Source organism: Spinacia oleracea, chromosome 4 (genome assembly GCF_020520425.1).
Source record: "Spinacia oleracea cultivar Varoflay chromosome 4, BTI_SOV_V1, whole genome shotgun sequence".
NCBI lineage: Eukaryota > Viridiplantae > Streptophyta > Magnoliopsida > Caryophyllales > Amaranthaceae > Spinacia > Spinacia oleracea.
In genome coordinates this window covers 131,860,679-131,885,116 of record NC_079490.1, presented here as the reverse complement: position 1 = coordinate 131,885,116, position 24,438 = coordinate 131,860,679, and the positions used below count along the sequence as shown (strand labels likewise).

The 24,438-nt window shown below is 35.6% G+C and overlaps 1 protein-coding gene across 2 annotated transcripts; it reads left to right on the top strand.

Annotated features, from left to right (window-relative positions):
- Positions 1-11,264: 11,264 nt before the first annotated feature.
- Positions 11,265-22,810, top strand: LOC110775628 (uncharacterized). 2 transcript variants are annotated; one of them, XM_056826968.1, is made up of 4 exons: positions 11,265-11,652; positions 12,713-13,237; positions 13,916-13,999; positions 22,585-22,810. In XM_056826968.1, exons 2-3 carry the CDS (start codon positions 12,736-12,738, stop codon positions 13,972-13,974), a joined length of 561 nt encoding a protein of 186 aa, XP_056682946.1. In that variant the 5' UTR covers positions 11,265-11,652; positions 12,713-12,735; the 3' UTR covers positions 13,975-13,999; positions 22,585-22,810. The 2 variants fall into 2 exon arrangements, with proteins under 2 accessions (XP_056682946.1, XP_021835929.1); XM_021980237.2 differs by having other exon boundaries at positions 11,270-11,652; positions 13,913-13,999.
- Positions 22,811-24,438: the final 1,628 nt, after the last annotated feature.

The following is a 24,438-nucleotide window of genomic DNA, read 5'->3' as shown; positions in this document are numbered from 1 at the left end:
TTACGCAATTCATCCAATAATTCATAATAATTCCGAAAATTCAACAAAAAATCCCAAATTTCCGACAGATGCAAAAACAAATAAATCATGCTAAAATATGCTTTGAATACATAAGGCTCATGATACCACTATTGGGGAATACAGTTAAACATAATAACATGTGCGGAAACAATCCCCAAAGTCAGGAAGCATGTATAAAGCACAGATTAAGCATACTTACGTTTGAAGCGTGTTTTCCACAAATTGTCAACGAACACGAATTTAGAACTCCACTTGTCGTTCCTCTACTTTGTTCACCGACACGATCAGATCCGTCTTGATTATCGTAGCTTAGACAATCGATCAAGATACTTTGCTTTTATGGAAAACTCACTTTGGAGGCACAGAGAGAATTAGGGTTCTCTGTGACTCTAGGGCATGAGTATTGAATTGTGTGTGTTGGAAAAATACAATTAACCTATGGTATTAAATATTGTAACCGACCAACACTTAACAAGCCTTGACCGGCCACACACACGAGCACACGGACCACAGCCCGCCGCCCAGCAACACACACTGCAGGCCGAAGCCCACAACGCGCGTGCGCCGAGCAGCTGGGCCATGGGCCTGCTCGCTCATCGCTTGCGTGTTGCTGCTGTTGCGTGCTCGCGCCCAGTGGCTGGCTTCTCGCCTTTGCTCGCTAGCTTGCTGGCTCGTTGGGCCTTGCACGCTTGCGTGCTTGGCTCGACGGGCCGGCAACTCCGATGCCCTTTGTATTCGCGATTAATATATTTCCGATATTATTTATCGTTTCGTATACGACGAATCACCGTCGTACGATACGATTTATTCGTGTCGCCCAGCTTACGAATATTCGCGATACGATATACGATTCCGACGCAAGGTCGTATCGTATAATACGTTTTCCAACTAATTTCTGAAAGGCTATTAAATGAATTTCCGATTCATTTAATCCGGTGATGTACGTGTCATTGGTGTGACCTTGTAGGTTCAGTCAAGAGTAAGCTGTAAGTTAAATATTCATTAGAACTCACTGATCGGAAGCATTGCTCCAGCTAGCTGTTCCGATCACTTGATCTCACTGAATTAATTGTTCGCAATTAATCTGAACCTTGGTATTGGACTTAATGCACCTTGGGTGAAGCACATATTTCCTTCACCAAGAACATCCCTATCATCTGTTTTCCTTCATTAGCAGTACTAGGGGTCACGGAAAGCGCAGTAACAGGATAGCCTAAGATACCAGCAAATTCCTCAGACAGGGAAACAATCTCATTATTGCGAAAAGTAAAAACATGATGATCAGGATCCCTAAAAGTCAGGGCAGCATAGATGAATTAAAATTGATTTTTATTTGCTGTTATCCTAACAAGGCATCTAAAGCATATTCTTTTAGTATCAACTTATCAGTTGGGGAAAGCGAACGAAGCCATTTCCTAACGACTAGTTTCAAAGACATAGGGGTAACGGGATTCGACATGGCAGAAAAACTAAAAGGAAAAGGGGAGACAATAGAATTCAGAATACTCAAGCAATACAAGGTGAAAACACTGTGAACGTCGCAGTCCATATTTATGGCCACGCCAAGAAAGCATTCGAGTTTAACTAAAATGGATATACGAATATGTAGTTCCGCCAAAAAAGAAGTCTGTGCTGGAAAGTCAGTTCCGCATAAACTCCATCAGTTACGCAGATTTTGATTTCAAGCTTACTTAAAATTCTTCTCTCGCACAAACTCTGTTATAAGGCCAACTATTCTAGGACAACCAGGATTGTACTATTTTTTTTTCAAAACTCTGTACTTGAACTCGATTTTGGAATAAAAGTTTACTTTGATTGGATTCTGATAAGCATTGTTGACCCTAAAACTTAAAGCGCATCATTTCCTGTTTTGTGTTTTCCGTTTTCTTTTCTGTTTAGGTTAGTCGGTATGGCAATACCTCCGACTAAGGCAAAATACTCGCAAAATACTGAGAAATGGCCCATTTTTTGCAAAAAGAGATGCACGCCTAGACACACAAAAGAAACTAAGTACAAATTCAACAATACACAAGTCTGTAGCACGATACGGAAAATAATACATGTCTAAACTAGCCAAATACATTATACGACCTACTAAGGCTCATCCTCGTCGCCATGAGCACCTCCACTCGTGCCAGCACCCTGCGAACCATGCAGACCATCGAACAGGGTCTCAAAGTGAGAAGAGTCCCAACTCTGCGTCTGCGGCGCATGCACCCACCCTGCACACAAAGGTGGCTGAAATGGCTGAGGCTGCCAACCAGTTTGGAACGACTGAAATGAAGGGGGCTGCCAACCCATCTTAGACTAAGGCATCCCGAATGGCCCACCATGGCTCCTCCTAGGCCCAGTCGGTAACCGCATGGGCCTCTGACCCAAACCAACGTCCGAAACGCGCGGCCTAGCATGCGATTCGGAGGCACCACGATCGCCCTTGAAAGCATGAAGATACCTCCGAGGAGTCTGAAGGAAATAATGCCCTTGGTCCAAGTATGCATTTAATGTTAAGTCTAATAAATGCGGTTCAGTATTAATTAACAAGTTAAAAATTCAGTGAGATCAAGTGAGCTGAATGCCTAGCTAGAGGCCGCTTCAGTTCAAGTGGAATTAATGATATTAATCCACAGCTTACTCTTGACTGAACCCGTAGGGTCACACAAATAGTACGTAAACGAATCAAGTATTTAATGGCATTAAATACTCCATCTATGGATATTCGGAATTGACGCAAAAGTTTGTAAACTTAAGATGTTAAATTAAGTATTTGCGATTCTTGTTGATAAATCTTGAGTTTTTGATTGACCTACAGTATCTGTTTAACAATTATGAATGCCTAGACTTGTTAATTATACAACCTAATTTGTAATTATGATTAATTTGTTGAAATTCGAATAATTTAGAATTGATTTGTTTTTCATAATTAATTAATAATTTAATTAGGTATCCATGATTAAAATCCACCATAAAAATTGTTAATTTATGTTAAATTTTAAATTTTTATGACCTAAATTTGAATCCATGTTAATCGGAAATTAATTGATTAATAAATTTTCGATTTTTCGCCCTAAAATAATGAAATTAATATGATTTATTAATTTGTCGTTAATTTTAAATTAAAAATTTTAAATTTTTATGAAAACGCTCATGAATGTTGCACGAACAAAGCAAAGGAAGCTACGTGTTACCCTTAAAAGGGTGTTGTATAGTGCGGGCACGCGACGACGAGCAAGGGAGCTCGTCGCCCGTGCGGTACGAATGCAGCGAGCAACCTAGCGCATGGCGCGCGCACGAGGCAAGGGAGCCTGTGCGTGTGTGCTGTGTGCTATGGGCGATGGGCGAAGGGCGATGGCGTGGCACATGGAGAGGCGCGCGCGCGAGGGCGAGAGCTGGGTCGCCCAGCGATCGCTGCTCAGTGCACCAACATGCGATGCCTCAAGGGCTTGCTTGCGCGCGAGCGAGCGAGTGCTCCTTCCGTAGCTGCTGCGATGCATGCGGGCAAGCAGGCTGCGCGCAAGCGTGGCTTGGCTTGCTGCTTTTTTGCGTGTGGCTGCTGCTGCGATGTGCTATGGGCCAGCGATTGGTCGTGCGCATGATGGGGCTTGGGCGCAAGCCCAAGTGCCTCGTCGTGTTACGATTGACGCGTTTTGAATTTTAATTTCAGATTTTCAGTTCGGAAATAATTTTAATTAATTTAAAAATTAATAATTTAAATTGTATTCTCGGATTTTAATTTTGAATATTATAATTATTATAAATTTTATTTATACTAATTATTTTACTAAAATTAAACCTTGAATTAATTTAAATTCATTTAATTCAACTGAAAAATAAATTAAATAAAATGGATTCAATTATAAATTTGTAAGAGCTTTAAATTTTAATTAAATTTGTATGTTTCCGGTTAGACTAGAAATACATTTTTATGTTTAAAATTAGTAAAGCATATGAATTTATTGGTTTAAGTGGGAGCAATTTTAGTCATAAACTCTTGATTAGGTCTACAAATCCTTTAAGGTTAAACAACTTGATTAGAATTAATAAGGACTGAATAATTGGTAGATTATTGGTTCCCTTGATTAATTGCTGCAAATATTTATGTGATGCATACAATGTGTTTCTACTAACAAAGTCTATGTGGGCCATTCATGATAATGAATGGGTGAATGGTATATATTGTATATGTACTGTTTTGCGGGTTATGAAGTGACTAGTATGGCCCAAATAAGATAGAAAATATGGTATGCGTACCATTAATTTGAATGTAATTGGTATAATGCACCAATTTTGTTTTTCAATTCAAATATGGTCTGCGTACCATCAAATAGTTGTAATTAGTTTAATTATAGCTGATCCTATTTGAAGAAAATGGCGCCTCCCACGGTGAAATTCAAGACGAAGTTTCCAACCATTTTCAAGAAGGACTTTGAAGTTGAAGCTTCAAGATGAAGTCGGGCCATACTAGATCACATTTATCTTATGCATGCTTTAAGTTATTTATTGCTTTTAAATATGTCTTAAATATGCATGAGATCGAAGCTTGATTATGTTGCATGATTAAGGATTTTAGTTCACTTAAAATCTAACCAACATAGTAAGAGCCTTAAGTTCCAAACTTAAAAATTGAGTTAAAAGGTGCCATGCCAAAATAACACTTACTTGGATAACCTTTACATCAATCTAGTAATAGATTACGCTCAGCGAGGTGTTACTTATTGATCCTAAAGGGGTAAGGTACACAAATAATTGTGAGTACATGTTAGTTTTGGTGAAACTCAACGATATAAGTAAGGAGTCCTTTTATGTCGTGGAAAAATCGATAAGTTTACCTAATAAGCTCTTAGATGTACCCATCAACCAAGAGTAGTTTCTAGACTATTAGCAAAAGGATTTTGCTTACCTAAAAGATTTTAGAATTGAGTCTAAATACATAATGTGCTTAATTCTTCAATGGGTTTTAGGATCTTGGAATCATTTTATTCACACCTGCCGGAACACATAACTTGAATAAAATGCTTAATGAACATTGAATTATGCATGTATGCTAGAATTTAAGTTTATTAAGAGAAACTGTGAATGATTATTTATTTGTTTATTCTTTTTCAATTGTAGTTTTAATTATGGCAAACAACAATTCATTCAACATTCGATCAATTCTTGAAAAGGAGAAGTTGAACGGGAAAAACTTCCTTGACTAGCAAAGGAACTTGCAAATAGTTCTTATGCAGGAAGAAAAGGAGTATGTCCGGGAAGAGGCGATGCCCGAATCCGCAGGTGAAGGGGTCACTCAGGCAGCCCTATATCGTTGGATTGATGCCAACAAGGATGTGAAATGTCTAATGCTTGCAACCATGAGTGCAGATCTACAGAAAACGTTCATCAACTCAGATGCTTTCACGATCATCCGTGAGTCAAAGAACATGTTCCAAGATCTGGCTCGGGTCGAAAGATTCGAGACTCATAGGCAAATTCTTGAGACCAAACTTAAGAAAGGCGAGCCCGTTAGTCCACATGTTCTCAAAATGATTGGACTCATTGAGAATATGAGTCGGCTGGATCAGCAGTTCTCTCAGGAAATGTCTGTAGACACCATCCTCCATTCTCTTCATAACGGGTATGATCAGTTCAAGTTGAACTACAGTATGAATAGTCTCGAGGAAACGCTCACTGAGCTTCACGGTATGCTGAAGACCGCTGAAAAGACGCTCAAAAGTGAAAAGCAAGATGTGCTTATGGTGCGTGGGGGCAAGTTCAAGAAATCTGGAAAGAAGAGGAATGCTAAGAAAGGTGGCAAGAAGGCCAGCCCAACTAAGCAAACTGGCGCCAAGTCTGAAAAGAGGAAGGTCAGTCAACCCACTTCTGAATCCGAATGCTTCTATTGCAAGAAGAAGGGGCATTGGAAGAGAGATTGCTTGAAGCTAAAGGAAGATCAGAAGAACAGAACAGTCGTTCCATCTTCAGGTATTTTCGTTATAGACTGTATACTTGCTAATTCAACTTCTTGGGTATTAGATACAGGTTGTGGCTCACACTTATGTTCCAATCCACAGGGACTGAGAAGAAGTAGAAGGTTAAGCAAGGGTGAAGTCGACCTACGAGTGGGAAATGGAGCACGGATTGCTGCATTAGCTGTAGGAACTTATTATTTGTCGTTGCCCTCTGGGCTAGTATTGGAACTGGAAGAGTGTTTCCATGTTCCAAGTCTTACTAAAAACATCATTTCTGTTTCTTGCTTAATAAAAGACAATAGTTGTTCGTTTTATTTTAAAGAGATGTTTTATGGATCTGCTAGATTAGTCAATGGACTTTATTTATTAGATCACGACAAACAAGTTTATAACATAAATACCAAAAAGGCCAAAAAGGATGATTCAGATCTCACCTATCTGTGGCATTGTCGATTAGGCCATATTAACTTGAAACGCATGGAAAGACTTCAAAAGGAAGGAATTCTAGAACCATTTAACTTAGAGGATTATGGTAAGTGCGAATCATGTTTACTTGGCAAAATGACAAAGCAACCTTTTTCTAAAGTTGGAGAAAGAGAAACTGAACTATTGGGTTTAATCCATACAGATGTATGTGGACCAATGAGTACAAATGCTAGGGGTGGTTTCAGCTACTTTATCACTTTCACTGATGACTTCAGTAGATATGGTTATGTCTACCTAATGAAGCATAAGTCTGAATCCTTTGATAAATTCAAGGAATTTCAGAGTGAAGTAGAGAATCAATTAGGCAAGAAGATTAAAGCACTGCGGTCTGATAGAGGCCGTGAATATCCGAGCTATGAATTTGATGACCATCTGAAAGAATGTGGAATTCTATCAGAATTGACTCCTCCTGGAACACCACAATGGAACGGTGTGTCGGAACGGAGGAGCAGAACCTTGCTAGACATGGTTAGATCAATGATGGGTCAGGCCGAACTTCCAATAGAATTTTGGGGACATGCACTAAATACAGCTGCACTCACTATAAATATAGCTCCATCTAAAGCTGTTGAAAAGACTCCATATGAGTTATGGTTTGGAAAGCCTCCAAATGTGTCTTTTCTTAAGATTTGGGGATGTGAAGTATATGTCAAACGATTAATTTCATACAAACTTCATCCAAAATCTGACAAATGTATCCTTGTGGGCTATCCAAAGAAAACAAAGGGGTATTACTTCTACAATACATCTGAGAACAAGGTGTTTGTTGCTCGAGATGGTATCTTTTTGGAAAAGAATCACATTTCCAAAATGACAAGTGGGAGAAAAGTAGACCTCGAAGAAATTCGAGTCGAACAACAAACTCTAGAGAATGCTCAAGATGACATTCAGGATGAAACTCGGAGATCTTTAGAAGTATCTGGTGAGAATCATGGACAATCTAGAGATGTAACCCCGCGTAGATCGCAGAGATATAGATCTCAACCGGAAAGGTACTTAGGTATTTTGACGAACGAGAGCTATGATGTTCTATTACTTGAAAGTGATGAACCTGCGACTTACAAACAAGCTATGAAAAGCCCTAGCTCCAAGCAATGGCAAGAAGCCATGCAATCTGAATTAGACTCCATGTCAGAAAACCAAGTATCGGATTTGGTCGATTTGCCAGATGGCTACCAAGCCATTGGAAGCAAATGGGTTATCAAACTGAAAAAGGACAAGGATGGGAAACTTGAAGTTTTCAAAGCTAGATTGGTTGCAAAGGGTTACAGGCAAGTCCACGGTGTGGATTACGATGAAACCTTTTCACCAGTTGCAATGCTAAAGTCTATTCGGATAACGTTAGCAATCGCTGCATATTACGATTACGAAATATGGCAGATGGATGTCAAAACCGCTTTCTTAAACGGCGTTTTAACAGAAACTGTGTTTATGACACAGCCTTAGGGTTTTGAGGATCCAAAGAATGCTAAAAAGGTATGCAAGCTAAAGAAATCAATCTACGGATTGAAGCAGGCATCCAGGAGCTGGAATATACGTTTTGATGAAGCAGTCAGTGACTTTGGTTTCATCAAGAACGCAGACGAATCTTGTGTATACAAGAAGGTCAGTGGGAGCAAAATTGCTTTTCTAGTATTATATGTCGACGACATATTACTTATCGGAAATGATTATTTGAACTCTGTCAAGATTTGGCTTGGGAAATGTTTTTCGATGAAGGATCTAGGAGAAGCACAGTACATATTGGGCATCAAGATTTACAGATATAGATCTAAAAGGATGATTGGACTTAGTCAAAGCACTTATATCAATAAGGTGCTTGAGAGGTTCAAGATGGCAGACTCCAAGCGAGGCTACCTACCCATGTCTCATGGAATGACTCTAAGCAAGACTCAGTGCCAAAAAACACTTGATGAGCGTAGACGAATGAGTGGGATTCCATATGCATCATTGATTGGTTCAATAATGTATGCTATGATATGTACACGCCCGGATGTTGTGTACGCACTCAGTGCTACGGGCAGATACCAGTCACACCCAGGAGAGGCACATTGGACTGCTGCCAAGAATATTCCGAAGTACCTGAAAAGGCACAAAGATGACTTCCTGGTCTATGGTGGAGATGATAAATTAATTGTTAAAGGCTATACGGACGCAAGTTTCCAAACCGACATAAATGATTTCAGATCACAGTCTGGGTTTGTCTTCTGCCTCAACGGAGGTGCAGTAAGCTGGAAAAGTGCTAAGCAAAGCACCATTGCGGATTCTATAACTGAAGCGGAGTACATTGCTGCACATGAAACAGCAAAAGAAGCTATATGGATAAGGAAGTTCATAGGTGAACTTGGTGTAGTCCCCTCCATTAAATAACCAATAGCCCTATATTGTGATAATAACGGAGCTATTGCACAGGCAAATGAGCCTAGACATCACCAAAGAGTCAAGCATGTACTTCGTAGATTTCACCTTCTACGAGAGTTCGTTGAAAGAAAAGAAGTCAAGATAAGCAAGATTGGAACTGATGACAACATATCAGATCCATTGACTAAACCTTTGCTGCAGGCGAAGCACAACTCGCACACTGCAGCTATGGGAATCAAGCATATTGGAGAATGGCTTTGATGTCCTTGTTTAATGTTTTAACGTTTTAGAGTTTAATACTTTGTAAAAAATTATTGGTTAATCATTCACAATAAATGAATAGAATTCATTTTTCCATTTAATTTGTGGTTTATTAAATGATGAGTCCCTTCAATTTGATGATATATTCAAGATAGACTGTCAGGACCAGTCCTGTGACTAAGAAATGTCTATCAAGTGAACTTGAATGTCAAAAGTTGAAAATGGTCCCTGGTTGGAGTTTTCTATAAAGATGGACGCATAGAAAACGTTACACGACTAGAATGCAAGATGACTAGTAGTTCTGTTTCTTGAACTATGTGGACATGGCAATGTCGTAATCATTTGCATAGATACTTACTTTGGGAAGACTAGTATCAGACAGACCTATGAAACTTTACTTTAAGAGATGAAAATCTGTCATAAGTAAATTTCATTAAAATTATTAGATACTAAATCCTCAATGCCTGAGTGATTTGAGATTACTAGTTTGAGAACTAGTTACTTTGACGTTGACCAACCGTCGCACCGTAAAAGGAGGCTATAAAGGCAACGCTCAGGTAATCACCTATCAAACGAAGTCTAATCTCAAGATCGCAAGATTGGGATTGTCCTACCATAAATCGGGATGAGATGCTTAAAAGTTGTACAAGGCCACTCGGAGAGCTAGAAACTGTAAAATGCATGGCCGTGCTCAGATGAATCATAGGTTATGATTATCTGTTTATTTGATCAGTTGAACTCTGAAACCGAGAAACACCTCTGGACGTAATAAGGATGACAACTCTTACCTTATGTTCAAGAGCAAGCATCGAGCGATAAAGGAATTAGGAAATGCACAGTTGTCTCTAAGGACAAGTGGGAGACTGAAGGAAATAATGCCCTTGGTCCAAGTATGCATTTAATGTTAATTCTAATAAATGCGGTTCAGTATTAATTAACAAGTTAATAATTCAGCGAGATCAAGTGAGCTGAATGCCTAGCTAGAGGCCGCTTTAGTTCAAGTGGAATTAATGATATTAATCCACAGCTTACTCTTGACTGAACCCGTAGGGTCACACAAATAGTACGTAAACGAATCAAGTATTTAATGGCATTAAATACTCCATCTATGGATATTCGGAATTGACGGATCTTGGTTTCAGTGGGAGCTGAGATCGTCAAAGGCAAGAAATGAATACTCCGGAAACGATGATATTGCCGAAAACGGAAATATGGATCGTATCGGAAATATAAATATTATCCAAGTCGTAGATGTTGCCGAAAACGGAAACATGGTACGTATCGGAAAATATTATGGGAAATGGAAATATTGCCGGAATCGAAAATATTGCCGGAAACGGAAATATTTTCAGAATCGGAAATATTATCGAAATCGGAAAATAATTCCGGAAACGGAAATATTAAAAATTTGTTCGAAACGGAAATTAATTCCGGAATCGGAAATATTAAATATTGTTCGTATCGGAAATGAATTCCGGAATCAGGAATTTAATCGGAAGCGCGTCGTACGAATTAGCATCGGACGAGACTTGCTAGACGAAGGCCAAACACGAAGCCAGGCCTACGCCCAGCAAGCCGAGCGCCCAAACACACGCTGCCAAGCCACGCCAGGCCCAGCAATGGCCTTGGCGCGCGCGCACGGGCTGATGCTCGTGGGCTGCGAGCAGCGCCAGCTCGTGTGGGCCGCAAGGCCTGCGCGGGTTTGTGCGATGCTCGTGCTCGTGCAACGTTTGTGTTTCAATACAAATCTCAAAGATAATGGAATTTGTTCTATGATTAAATCCTAATTCTAATAAAGATAGAATTTGTTTAATAGAGTTTTAATAAGATTCTAATTAAATAAATTAGTATCCTAATAGGATTCCAAGTCCTTTTCTATAACTCTATAAATAGGTGCCTAGGGTCACATATTTATATCGAGAATTGAAGTATTCAAAGGTAAGATTTTCAAGCAAAAATCAGCCACAAACACTTGCCCTATTAACCGAAATTTGTAGTACCTCACTAGTAGAAAAATCGACATGTGCTTCCCTTCAAGTGCGGGCCATTTTGTAAATTGGCAGCACTTAAGAGCACAAAAAAAAAGAAACAATATATATTTACAAGTGCGGGATCATCTTAGAAATTTGGCAGCACTTGACTTCAAGTGCGGGCTCGTTTAAACGACCCGCACAAAATATTTTCTAAAAATAATTCCCAAATTTTTTTCATTTCCCGCTTCTCTTCTCCTTCCTCTTCTCTGGTTTCCCTAAAACCTACTCTCACCTCTGGTATTTCATTTCTGATATCACCTTCCCCTCTCTGATTTCTCTTCTCTTCCCCTCTCCGGTTCTCTAGGCAGGAAATCAATACTAACAGCACACACCGCACTCCCCACCGCCGCGTCGCCGTTGCTGCTCCCCATCCCCGCGTCGCCATTGCTTCTCCCCACCGCCGCGTCGCTGTTGCTTCTCCCCACCAGCGTTGCCGTTACTTCTCTCCACCGCCGCGTCGCCACTGCTTTTCCCCCACCGCAGAATACGTCCTCTTTCTTCCGCCGCCGCAACACAAAGGCGTCGCTCCTCCTTATCTCATATAGGTTTGTAATTTAAATTTAATTATTTGTTTCTTATAATAAGCTTGTTACTGTAATGACAAATTTATAAGGAAATGACGAATTAATTATAACTGGAAATCTGTCTAAGCTTAGCTTGTTACGAATCCGTTTAAGCTTTCTTTGGTTTACCTGTTTCTGAGCGGATGCAATTAAGGGTATTGGGTTTACACAAATATGGCTCAGGTTTATCACTTTTACCATTTTTTTTTTATTTCTCTTTCTAAATATGTTTATTATTGTTTTTGTTTGTCCATACTCGAAGAACAGTGCTGTAATTGCACAAATAATCAAATATTAGTTTGTAAAGTCGTGTTTTAGTTGTTTTTGCAAGGGTGATTGTAGTGGGGTGCTGAATGTAGTATGTAGTCGTCAGGGGAGCCGTGTTTTAGCTGTTTTTGCAATGGTGAGTTGGTGATTGTAGTGGGGTGCGGAATGTAGTAGTCAGGGAAGCTATGTTTTAGTTGCTTTTGCAATGGTGCCTGTAGTTGGGTGCGGAATGTAGTAGTCAGGGAAGGCGTGTGTTGTGCTGCCGTTGCATATGTGCTGCTAAGAGTGATCACCCTTGTCCAGTTAGTTAGTTTCTTATTTGGATCTTGATGACTTGCATGGTGATGTAGTAGTTTGTACTTCCAGGCTCTAGCTAGTCTGTTGAGATCTGGAAACAATCTAAAGCAAATCATCTAACTCTGGCAAGAGTGCCCACCTTTTATTTTATTTATTTTATTTTCTGTTTAAAATCTTTAGCTAGTTGGTTGGAAATGTGTGTTAAATGTTAATATATCAGTAGTTCAATACTTCAATAAATTATTCTTATACTTCTCTATAGTTGATTTGTAGACCTTTGTGGCTTTGTATCTTCAGCTACTTGCTTTGTTGCCTTGTATACTCGTAGAAACTTTCTTAAATGGTCAAAATCAAGAAGCATCATTTTTCTTGAGAGGTTTATTTATTGTTTCTTCAGCAATCTTGAGGCTAAGTGTACTGATTGATTGTTCTTCCTTGGCATCAATTTTAATTCAAAAATTTCTTGGCTGCTCTGAAGTATTGTTGAAGAAATTTTCTGAAATGCTCGACTTTCCGAGTTCATCTTCTTTTGTTTGGTTGGATGGTTCTGTTAAATTTCTGGAGGCAATGGGGAGTTTATTTGCATCAACTAGTTCTGTCGCAGCTAGAAATACCTACACCAAACTGGTAGAGTTGCACATGAAAGCTATAGGAAAATGTATTTCTTTACAAGGAAAAGGATCTAGGCTGGCTTCTCATATTGGATCAATTGCCAAGATATGTACTGAAGGACGAGATTATGAAACAACTGGCCGTGACCCTTTCTATTGCTTAGACTATCTCAAGACAAGGTTAAGGATATCTTTCAAATCTCTCATTGAGAAATCATCAGAACCACTACTATCACCTGTTTTGCAAGCTCTTGAAAGAGCACTAGTCGGTCTACGAGAAGGCTTTCCAATGATCTATGAGGTTACGAAAGAAGGTACTGCTGGAGGTACAGATTCTGCGATTGTTGCCGGCGCTGTTGATTGCTTGGACTTGCTTCTTGAATTCTATAAAGGTACATCAGCAAAACTTATGTTACATATGCTTGTAGAATTCAATAAAGGTATCATCTATTAAAAACTAATGATAAATATATTTTTTAAGCTGGTTATTTAGTAATCCCTTCACAATAATGAAGACCTCTTCTTATTATTGTTGACCCTTTTGTTCGCATGAACTGTGTACTTACCTTCACCTGGGTTTGCGAATTTTCAATGATACTAATGCATGTTTGAAGCAATACAAGAATGTAGACAATACATGGGTCCATATAGATGAAATTAGATGCCCACTGATCTTGTATGTGCCTATGTGGAAAAACCATAACTTTATGTTAACCTGCTTAATATTAATCGATAGTCGGAACTTTATGCCTTGAAAGTCTATATGGCGGGAAAGTCATCCACTACCTATATTTTTGTTGGAGAAGTTTTCCATGTAATGCATACGACTACATGTGAGAACTGATGTTTCCTAACTGAATTTTTTCTTATGTTTTCTAGCTGAATTTGCAGTTCATGTCAGTTAGATTGCTGAGTTGGAGTTTTCTTTTAAAAGCTTTTTTTTTAACCTTTTGAGCAGTATATAATAATATTTATTTATTTAAATGAGTTTTAGAAACATTAAAAGTCTAATAAACATTTTCCTCTAAATTTTCAATTTTCATGTAACTACTCTATGTTCATTGAAGAAGAAGGAGAGATTGGGCAGATATGGTGTCAAAATCGTGCGTCGTCCGACTCGAATGGCTGACAAACCTCCTCCTATTTACAAAGAGGTATGATTTTCAATTCTCTGTACTAGTTGGTTTAAGATTCATTGTATTAGATGCTTTGCCTCGATGATCAATGCCATATTTTCTTTAATTTTTAAGCTTATGGCATGCACATATTTCTGGTAATTAGTTTCTTATTGTTTGACGGTTATTAAACTTTACAGAATTTATCATGTATAATTTTTTGCAAGTTGCGGTTATGATATTTATATTTTGGTCATTTGTCCTATGTAATTATCTGTTTTTGGTAGGTTAATCTGGTATGAATTTCTCATAATTTTTGTTTTCATGTTGGTGGTACATATTTTGTTGGTTATTTGCTTCACTTTGCAATGACTCGTGGATTTCTTTGTTGTTACTTGTAATTGTAAGTGTTATTTATGGGCAGAAACAAGTCTAATAACACCTAAAATGATTTAAAAGTTAATGTTATTTAAGGCCTCTACTAATGACTTTGCATCATGGGAAGGATGTTTCCTAATATCTCATAATTCCATGCCTTTATCAAGCTAATGCTTCAATGTCATGTTACTGGAGTGTTTTGGTTGGTATTCCTTATTGTTTAAATATTGGAGTTGTGAAAACACTTTATATGTTTTTGCATCACATTTAACTCAATTCTGAACTCATAGTTTATACTAGTTAATAATCAAATAAGGAATTTGGCTGATTTTAAACATAAAACTACTCATTTAAGTGTATTAAACATGGAAAGACTTTAAATTCATTAGTTGAAAGTTGGGACAGAAATTAGCCATTTTACTTATATACTCATTTAAGTTCATTAGTTGAAAGTTGGGACCGAAATTAGCCATTTTACTCAAAATGTGAGCGATAATGAACTAACAAGGCTAAAATGTGTGGGTGAGAATGAGTCTTTCAACCATAAAACTAAGTGTATCAAATATGGAAAGACTTTAAATACTCATTTAAGTTCATTAGTTGAAAATTTGGACAGAAATTAGCCATTTTAGTCAAAATGTGACCGATAATGAACTAACAAGGCTTAAATGTGCATAACTTTACCAAAATAGGTGAGAATGAGTCTTTAAAATATAAAACTAAGTGTATCAAACATGGAAAGACTTTAAAATACTTATTTAAGTTCATTAGATGAAAGTTGGGACCGAAATTAGCCATTTTAGTCAAAATGTGACCGATAATGAACTAACGAGGCTTAAATGTGCATAAATTTACCAAATGGGTGAGAATGAGTCAGTGAACCATAAAACTAAGTGTATCAAACATGAAAAGACTTTAACTCATTTAAGTTCATTGGTTGAAAGCTGGGACCGAAATTAGTCATTTTAGTCAAAATTTGACCGATAATGAACTAACGAGGCTTAAATGTGCATAACTTCACCAAAATGGGTGAGAATGAGTATTTGAAACATAAAACTAAGTGTATAAAACATGGAAAGACTTTAAAATACTCATTTAAGTTCATTAGTTGAAAATTGGGACCGAAATTAGCCATTTTAGTCAAAATGTGATCGGTAATGAACTAACAAGGCTTAAATGTGCATAAATTCACCAAAATGGGTGAGAATGAGTCTTTGAAACATAAAACTTAGTGTATTAAACATGAAAAGACTTTAAATACTCATTTAAGTTCATTGGTTGAAAGCTAGAACTGAAATTAGCAATTTTAGTTAAAATTTGACCGATAATGAACTAACGAGGCTTAAATGTTCATAACTTCACCAAAATGGGTGAGAATGAGTCTTTGAAACATAAAACTAAGTGTATAAAACAAGGAAACACTTTAAAATACTCATTTAAGTTCATTAGTTGAAAGTTGGGGCCGAAATTAGCCATTTTAGTCAAAATGTGACCGATAATGAACTAACGAGGCTTAAATGTGCATAAATTTACCAAATGGGTGAGAATGAGACATTGAACCATAAAACTAAGTGTATCAAACATGAAAAGACTTTAAATACTCATTTAAGTTCATTGGTTGAAAGCTGGGACCGAAATTAGCCATTTTAGTTAAAATTCGACCGATAATGAACTAACGAGGTTAAATGTGCATAACTTCACCCAAATGGGTGAGAAGGAGTCTTTTAAACATAAAACTAAGTGTATAAAACATGGAAAGACTTTAAAATACTCATTTACGTTCATTAGTTGAAAGTTGGGACCGAAATTAGCCATTTTAGTCAAAATGTTATCGATAATGAACTAACAAGGCTTAAATGTGCATAAATTCACCAAAATGAGTGAGAATGAGTATTTGAAACATAAAACTAAGTGTATTAAACATGGAAAGAATTTAAAATTCTCATTTAAGTTCATTAGTTGAAAGTTGGGACCGAAATTAGTCATTTTAGTCAAAATGTGATCAATAATGAACTAAAAAGGCTTAAATGTGCATAACTTCACCAAAATGGGTGAGAATGAGTCTTTGTAATATAAAACTAAGTGTATAAAACATGGAAAGACTTTAAAATACTCATTTAAGTTCATTAGTTGAAAGTTGGGACCGAAATTAGTCATTTTAGTCAAAATGTGATCAATAATGAACTAACAAGGCTTAAATGTGCATAACTTCACCAAAATGGGCGAGAATGAGTCTTTGAAACATAAAACTAAGTGTATAAAACATGGAAAGACTATAAAATACTCATTTAAGTTCATTAGTTGAAAGTTGGGACCGAAATTAGCCATTTTAGTCAAAATGTTATCGATAATGAACTAACAAGGCTTAAATGTGCATAAATTCACTAAAATGGGTGAGAATGAGTAAACATAAAAATAAGTGTATTAAACATGGAAAGACTTTAAAATTCTCATTTAAGTTCATTAGTTGAAAGTTGGGACCGAAATTAGTCATTTTAGTCAAAATATGATCAATAATGAACTAACAAGCCTTAAATATGCATAACTTCACCAAAATGGGTGAGAATGAGTCTTTGAAACATAAAACTAAGTGTATAAAACAAGTAAAGACTTTAAAATACTCATTTAAGTTCATTAGTTGAAAGTTGGGACCGAAATTAGTCATTTTAGTCAAAATGTGATCAATAATGAACTAAAAAGGCTTAAATGTGCATAACTTCACCAAAATGGGCGAGAATGAGTCTTTGAAACATAAAACTAAGTGTATAAAACATGGAAAGACTATAAAATACCCATTTAAGTTCATTAGTTGAAAGTTGGGACCGAAATTAGCCATTTTAGTTAAAATTTGACAGATAATGAACTAACGAGGTTTAAATGTGCATAACTTCACCAAAATGGGTGAGAATGAGTCTTTGAAACATAAAACAAAGTGTATAAAACATGGAAATACTTTAAAATACTCATTTAAGTTCATTAGTTGAAAGTTGGGACCGAAATTAGCCATTTTAGTCAAAATGTGACCGATAATGAACTAACGAGGCTTAAATGTGCCTAAATTTACCAAATGGGTGAGAATGAGTCATTGAACCATAAAACTAAGTGTATCAAACATGAAAAGACTTTAAATACTCATTTAAGTTCATTGGTTGAAAGCTGGGACCGAAATAAGCCATTTTAGTTAAAATTTGACCGATAATGAACTAACGAGGTTTAAATGTGCATAACTTCACCAAAATGGGTGAGAATGAGTCTTTGAAACATAAAATTAAAGTGTATTAAACATGGAAAGACTTTAAAATTCTCATTTAAGTTCATTAGTTGAAAGTTGGGACCGAAATTAGTCATTTTAGTCAAAATGTGATCAATAATGAACTAAAAAGCCTTAAATGTGCATAACTTCACCAAAATGGGTGAGAATGAGTCTTTGAAACATAAAAGTAAGTGTATAAAACATGGAAAGACTTTGAAATACTCATTTAAGTTCATTAGTTGAAAGTTGGGACCGAAATTAGCCATTTTAGTCAAAATGTGACCGAAAATGAACTAACGAGGCTTAAATGTGTATAAATTTACCAAATGGGTGAGAATGAGTCATTGAACCATAAAATTAAGTGTATCAAAGATGAAAAGTCTTTAAATACTCATTTAAGTTCATTGGTTGAAAGCTGGGACCGAAATTAGCCATTTTAGTTAAAATTTGACCGATAATGAACTAACGATGTTTAAATGTGCATAACTTCACCAAAATGGGTGAGAATGAGTCTTTGAAACATAAAAATAAGTGTACAAAACATGGAAAGACTTTAAAATACTCATTTAAGTTCATTAGTTGAAAGTTGGGACCGAAACTAGTCATTTTAGTCAAAATGTGATCGATAATGAACTAACAAGGCTTAAATGTTCATAAATTCACCAAAATGGGTGAGAATGAGTCTTTAAAACATAAAAATAAGTGTATTAAACATGTAAAGACTTTAAAATTCTCATTTAAGTTCATTAGTTGAAAGTTGGGACCGAAATTAGTCATTTTAGTCAAAATGTGATCAATAATGAACTAACAAGGCTTAAATGTGCATAACTTCACCAAAATGGGCGAGAATGAGTCTTTGAAACATAAAACTAAGTGTATAAAACATGGAAAGACTATAAAATACTCATTTAAGTTCATTAGTTGAAAGTTGGGATCGAAATTAGCCATTTTAGTCAAAATGTGACCGAAAATTAACTAACGAGGTCTAAATGTGCATAAATTTACCAAATGGGTGAGAATGAGTCATTGAACCATAAAACTAAGTGTATCAAACATGAAAAGACTTTAAATACTCATTTAAGTTCATTGGTTGAAAGCTGGGACCGAAATTAGCCATTTTAGTTAAAATTTAACCGATAATGAACTAACGAGGTTTAAATGTGCATAACTTCACCAAATTGGGTGAGAATGAGTCTTTGAAACGTAAAACTAAGTGTATAAAACATGGAAAGACTTTAAAATACTCATTTAAGTTCATTAGTTGAAAGTTGGGACCGAAATTAGCCATTTTAGTCAAAATGTGACCGATAATGAACTAACGAGGCTTAAATGTGCATAAATTTACCAAATGGGTGAGAATGAGTCATTGAACCATAAAACTAAGTGTATCAAACATGAAAAGACTTTAAATACTCATTTAAGTTCATTGGTTGAAAGCTGGGACCAAAATAAGCCATTTTAGTTACAATTTGACCGATAATGAACTAACGAGGTTTAAATGTGCATAACTTCACCAAAATGGGTGAGAATGAGTCTTTGAAACATAAAATTAAAGTTTATTAAACATGGAAAGACTTTAAAATTCTCATTTAAGTTCATTAGTTGAAAGTTGGGACCGAAATTAGTCATTTTAGTCAAAATGTGATCAATAATGAACTAACAAGCCTTAAATGTGCATAACTTCACCAAAATGGGTGAGAATGAGTGTTTGAAACATAAAAATAAGTTTATAAAACATGGAAAGACTTTAAAATACTCATTTAAGTTCATTAGTTGAAAGTTGGGACCGAAATTAGTCATTTTAGTCAAAATGTGACCGAAAATGAACTAACGAGGCTTAAATGTGTATAAATTTACCAAATGGGTGAGAATGAGTCATTGAACCATAAAACTAAGTGTATTAAAGATGAAAAGTCTTTAAATACTCATTCAAGTTCATTGGTTGAAATCTGGGACCGAAATTAGCCATTTTAGTTAAAATTTGACCGATAATGAACTAACGAGGTTTAAATGTGCATAACTTCACCAAAATGGGTGAGAATGAGTCTTTAAAACATAAAAATAAGTGTATAAAACATGGAAAGACTTTAAAATACTCATTTAAGTTCATTAGTTGAAAGTTGGGACCGAAATTAGTCATTTTAGTCAAAATGTGATCGATAATGAATTAACAAGGCTTAAATGTTCATAAATTTACCAAAATGGGTGAGAATGAGTCTTTGAAACATAAAACTAAGTGTATTAAACATGTAAAGACTTTAAAATTCTCATTTAAGTTCATTAGTTGAAAGTTGGGACCGAAATTAGTCATTTTAGTCAAAATGTGATCAATAATGAAATAAAAAGGCTTAAATGTGCATAACTTCACCAAAATGGGTGAGAATGAGTCTTTGTAATATAAAACTAAGTGTATAAAACATGGAAAGACTATAAAATACTCATTTAAGTTCATTAGTTGAAAGTTGGGACCGAAATTAGCCATTTTAGTCAAAATGTGACCGAAAATGAACTAACGAGGCTTAAATGTGCATAAATTTACCAAATGGGTGAGAATGAGTAATTGAACCATAAAACTAAGTGTATCAAACATGAAAAGACTTTAAATACTCATTTAAGTTCATTGGTTGAAAGTTGGGACCGAAATTAGCCATTTTAGTTAAAATTTGACCGATAATGAACTAACGAGGTTTAAATGTGCATAACTTCACCAAACTGGGTGAGCATGAGTCTTTGAAACATAAAACTAAGTGTATAAAACATGGAAAGACTTTCAAATACTCATTTAAGTTCATTAGTTGAAAGTTGGGACCAAAATTAGCCATTTTAGTCAAAATGTGACTGATAATGAACTAACGAAGCTTAAATGTGCATAAATTTACCAAATGGGTGAGAATGAGTCATTGAACCATAAAACTAAGTGTATCAAACATGAAAAGACTTTAAATACTCATTTAAGTTCATTGGTTGAAAGCTGGGACCGAAATTAGCCATTTTAGTTAAAATTTGACCGATAATGAACTAACGAGGTTTAAATGTGCATAACTTCACCAAAATGGGTGAGAATGAGTCTTTGAAACATAAAACTAAGTGTATAAAACATGGAAAGACTTTAAAATACTCATTTAAGTTCATTAGTTGAATGTTGGGACCGAAATTAGTCATTTTAGTCAAAATGTGATCGATAATGAACTAACAAGGCTTAAATGTGCATAAATTCACCAAAATGGGTGAGAATGAGTCTTTGAAATATAAAAATACGTGTATTAAACATGGAAGTACTTTAAAATTCTCATTTAAGTTCATTAGTTGAAAGTTGGGGCCGAAATTAGTCATTTTAGTCAAAATGTGATCAATAATGAACTAACAAGGCTTAAATGTGCATAAGTTCACCAAAATGGGTTAGAATGAGTCTTTGAAACATAAAACTAAGTGTATAAAACATGGAAAGACTATAAAATACTCATTTAAGTTCATTAGTTGAAAGTTGGGACCGAAATTAGCCATTTTAGTCAAAATGTGACCGAAAATGAACTAACGAGGCTTAAATGTGCATAAATTTACCAAATGGGTGAGAATGAGTAATTGAACCATAAAACTAAGTGTATCAAACATGAAAAGACTTTAAATACTCATTTAAGTTCATTGGTTGAAAGTTGGGACCGAAATTAGCCATTTTAGTTAAAATTTGACCGATAATGAACTAACGAGGTTTAAATGTGCATAACTTCACCAAACTGGGTGAGCATGAGTCTTTGAAACATAAAACTAAGTGTATAAAACATGGAAAGACTTTCAAATACTCATTTAAGTTCATTAGTTGAAAGTTGGGACCAAAATTAGCCATTTTAGTCAAAATGTGACTGATAATGAACTAACGAAGCTTAAATGTGCATAAATTTACCAAATGGGTGAGAATGAGTCATTGAACCATAAAACTAAGTGTATCAAACATGAAAAGACTTTAAATACTCATTTAAGTTCATTGGTTGAAAGCTGGGACCGAAATTAGCCATTTTAGTTAAAATTTGACCGATAATGAACTAACGAGGTTTAAATGTGCATAACTTCACCAAAATGGGTGAGAATGAGTCTTTGAAACATAAAACTAAGTGTATAAAACATGGAAAGACTTTAAAATACTCATTTAAGTTCATTAGTTGAATGTTGGGACCGAAATTAGTCATTTTAGTCAAAATGTGATCGATAATGAACTAACAAGGCTTAAATGTGCATAAATTCACCAAAATGGGTGAGAATGAGTCTTTGAAACATAAAAATACGTGTATTAAACATGGAAGTACTTTAAAATTCTCATTTAAGTTCATTAGTTGAAAGTTGGGGCCGAAATTAGTCATTTTAGTCAAAATGTGATCAATAATGAACTAACAAGGCTTAAATGTGCATAAGTTCACCAAAATGGGTTAGAATGAGTCTTTGAAACATAAAACTAAGTGTATAAAACATGGAAATACTTTAAAATACTCATTTAAGTTCATTAGTTGAAATTTGGGACCGAAATTAGCCATTTTAGTCAAAATGTGACCGATAATGAACTAACGAGGCTTAAATGTGCATAAATTTACCAAATGGGTGAGAATGAGTCATTGAACCATGAAAATAAGTGTATCAAACATGAAAAGACTGTAAATACTCATTTAAGTTCATTACTTGAAAGTTGGGACCGAAATTAGCCATTTTAGTCAAAATTTGACCGATAATGAACTAACGAGGCTTAAATGTGCATAACTTCACCAAAATGGGTGAGAATGAGTCTTTGAAACATAAAACTAAGTGTATTAAACATGAAAATACTTTAAAATACTCATTAAAGTTCATTAGTTGAAAGTTGGCACCGAAATTAGCCTTTTCTTTATTATTATACGGTTCATTATTTATTTGTTATGAACAAATGAAGTCTTAATTTATTGTACGGTTCAATATTTATAATATAACTAAAGTGTATATGTATTTTTTTATGGTTGATATTTTAAAGGTATTCAATAGTCCGAGGGAGCGGCCTTTCACCCTTGAGGAGATAGATGAAGTTCGAGAAATGTTGGCAAACTCCATTACTAGTGATTGTCTTTGATATTTTCTTGTACTGAATCTTAAATTATGGATGCTAGTTTTTCATATAATTGTAATGTAAACGACTTTTATATTTACAATTATATACTATTTAATTTAATTATCTATATAATTGGATAGTTTTTATATGACGTATGGAGATTTATCAGTGGCGTGGTCCAATTGTAATATGTAGTAGGGAAATCGGTTATACAACAAATCTTGATCAAGTGCGGCTCATGTATAGGCCAAGTGCGGCTCATTTATAGGCCAAGTGCGACTCATTTTTATGCTTGTGCTGCCCATTTTTATGTCAATTGCGGGCTCATTTTCAAATTTGGCAGCACAAAATATGTCAAGTGGGGGCTCATTTTCAATATTGGCAGCACCAAATATGTCAAGTGCGGGCTCATTTTCAAAATTGGCAGCACCAAATATGTCAAGTGCGGGCTCATTTTCAAAATTGGCAGCACAAAATATGTCAAGTGCGGGCTCATTTTTTAAATTGGCAGCACTTGAAAAACATCAAGTGCGGGCAAGCCATGTGCTGCACATGTAAAAGCCCGCACTAAACCCCTTAAAATGAGCCCGCACTTGAGGTTTTTTCCTCTAGTGCCTTAAGGGCGATTCTAGTTGGTCAATCTTATGGCTGATCCGGACGTGCTGTGGACTATCTATGGAGGGACGACACTTGGAGTCCTAAATACTTGTTCTTGTTCGGTTCGGGCGCAGCTAGGGAGGGCACGCTACAAAGTGTATGCATCTGAATTATGTTAAATGATTATTTGTGAATATTATGTTTCCTGGCTTTATGGTTTTTCCGCATGATTTATGTTTATTCATATGTATCATAACCTAACATAATTGGCTCAAAAGTATGCTAGACACCCCATACAATAGCATAACAATAAATAATCCATCCCTTGCATGTGAAACAAACCATACATGCATAAATATTGAACAACATGATTGGCAATGAAATCCATACTCACAATAGTCCCAACATGCTTTTTCAACCAATAAATCAATAATTTTAATATAATAATTCACATGATCGTTCACCAAAACAAATATGAATCCACCAAGTTCACATAATATCATTCACATCAATAACAATCATGTAATGTCCCTTGACAAATAATGTGGTCGCCCTAGACTCGTACGTACCTTGAATATCTAAGCGTAGGGGCCGCTTTGCAAACACGGTCACTCTTTTAGAAATCACCTCCTATCATCAAAATAATGAAACCTTAATTATTTCCATGTTCATTAAATTTCCAGCAACTTTATACAATATAAAACCTTGTAAATAATTATAATTCAATCGTTCTTTAATAAAATAATCGTCACAATTTGTAAAACTAATCCCTAGTATAAAAACATACCTTTTCCATCCTTAAAATCAATAAAAATCAACACTTTAGACCTTTTTATAAATCTGAAAATATAATTGATTATCATAATTAAATTAATCACCTAATTATGTTAATCAATTGGCCCATTAGGTCTAGGTTAAAACCCTAACTTGAATCTCTCAATAAAACCAATTTAACATCATAAAAATCAATTCTTTATTACATAAACAAATCTGAAAATTAATGCTTTACTAATTAAAATATGCCACATGAATCAAAACATATAAATCCTCAAAATACGGTGTTCACAACCGATTCCCAGCATTTTAATTATTCAAAACAATAATAATAATAATATAATTTAAAATACGAAATTGAAATAGAATATGTAAGGAAGAAGAGAATTATTCCAATCCGGCCTATAG

Bases quoted from the DNA above. Each gene is read 5' to 3' on its own strand.
- LOC110775628 (XM_021980237.2), top strand. From the start codon at position 12,736: ATGCTCGACTTTCCGAGTTCATCTTCTTTTGTTTGGTTGGATGGTTCT. The intron at 13,238-13,912 runs GTACATCAGCAA...TGTTCATTGAAG, and splicing joins GCTTCTTGAATTCTATAAAG to AAGAAGGAGAGATTGGGCAG.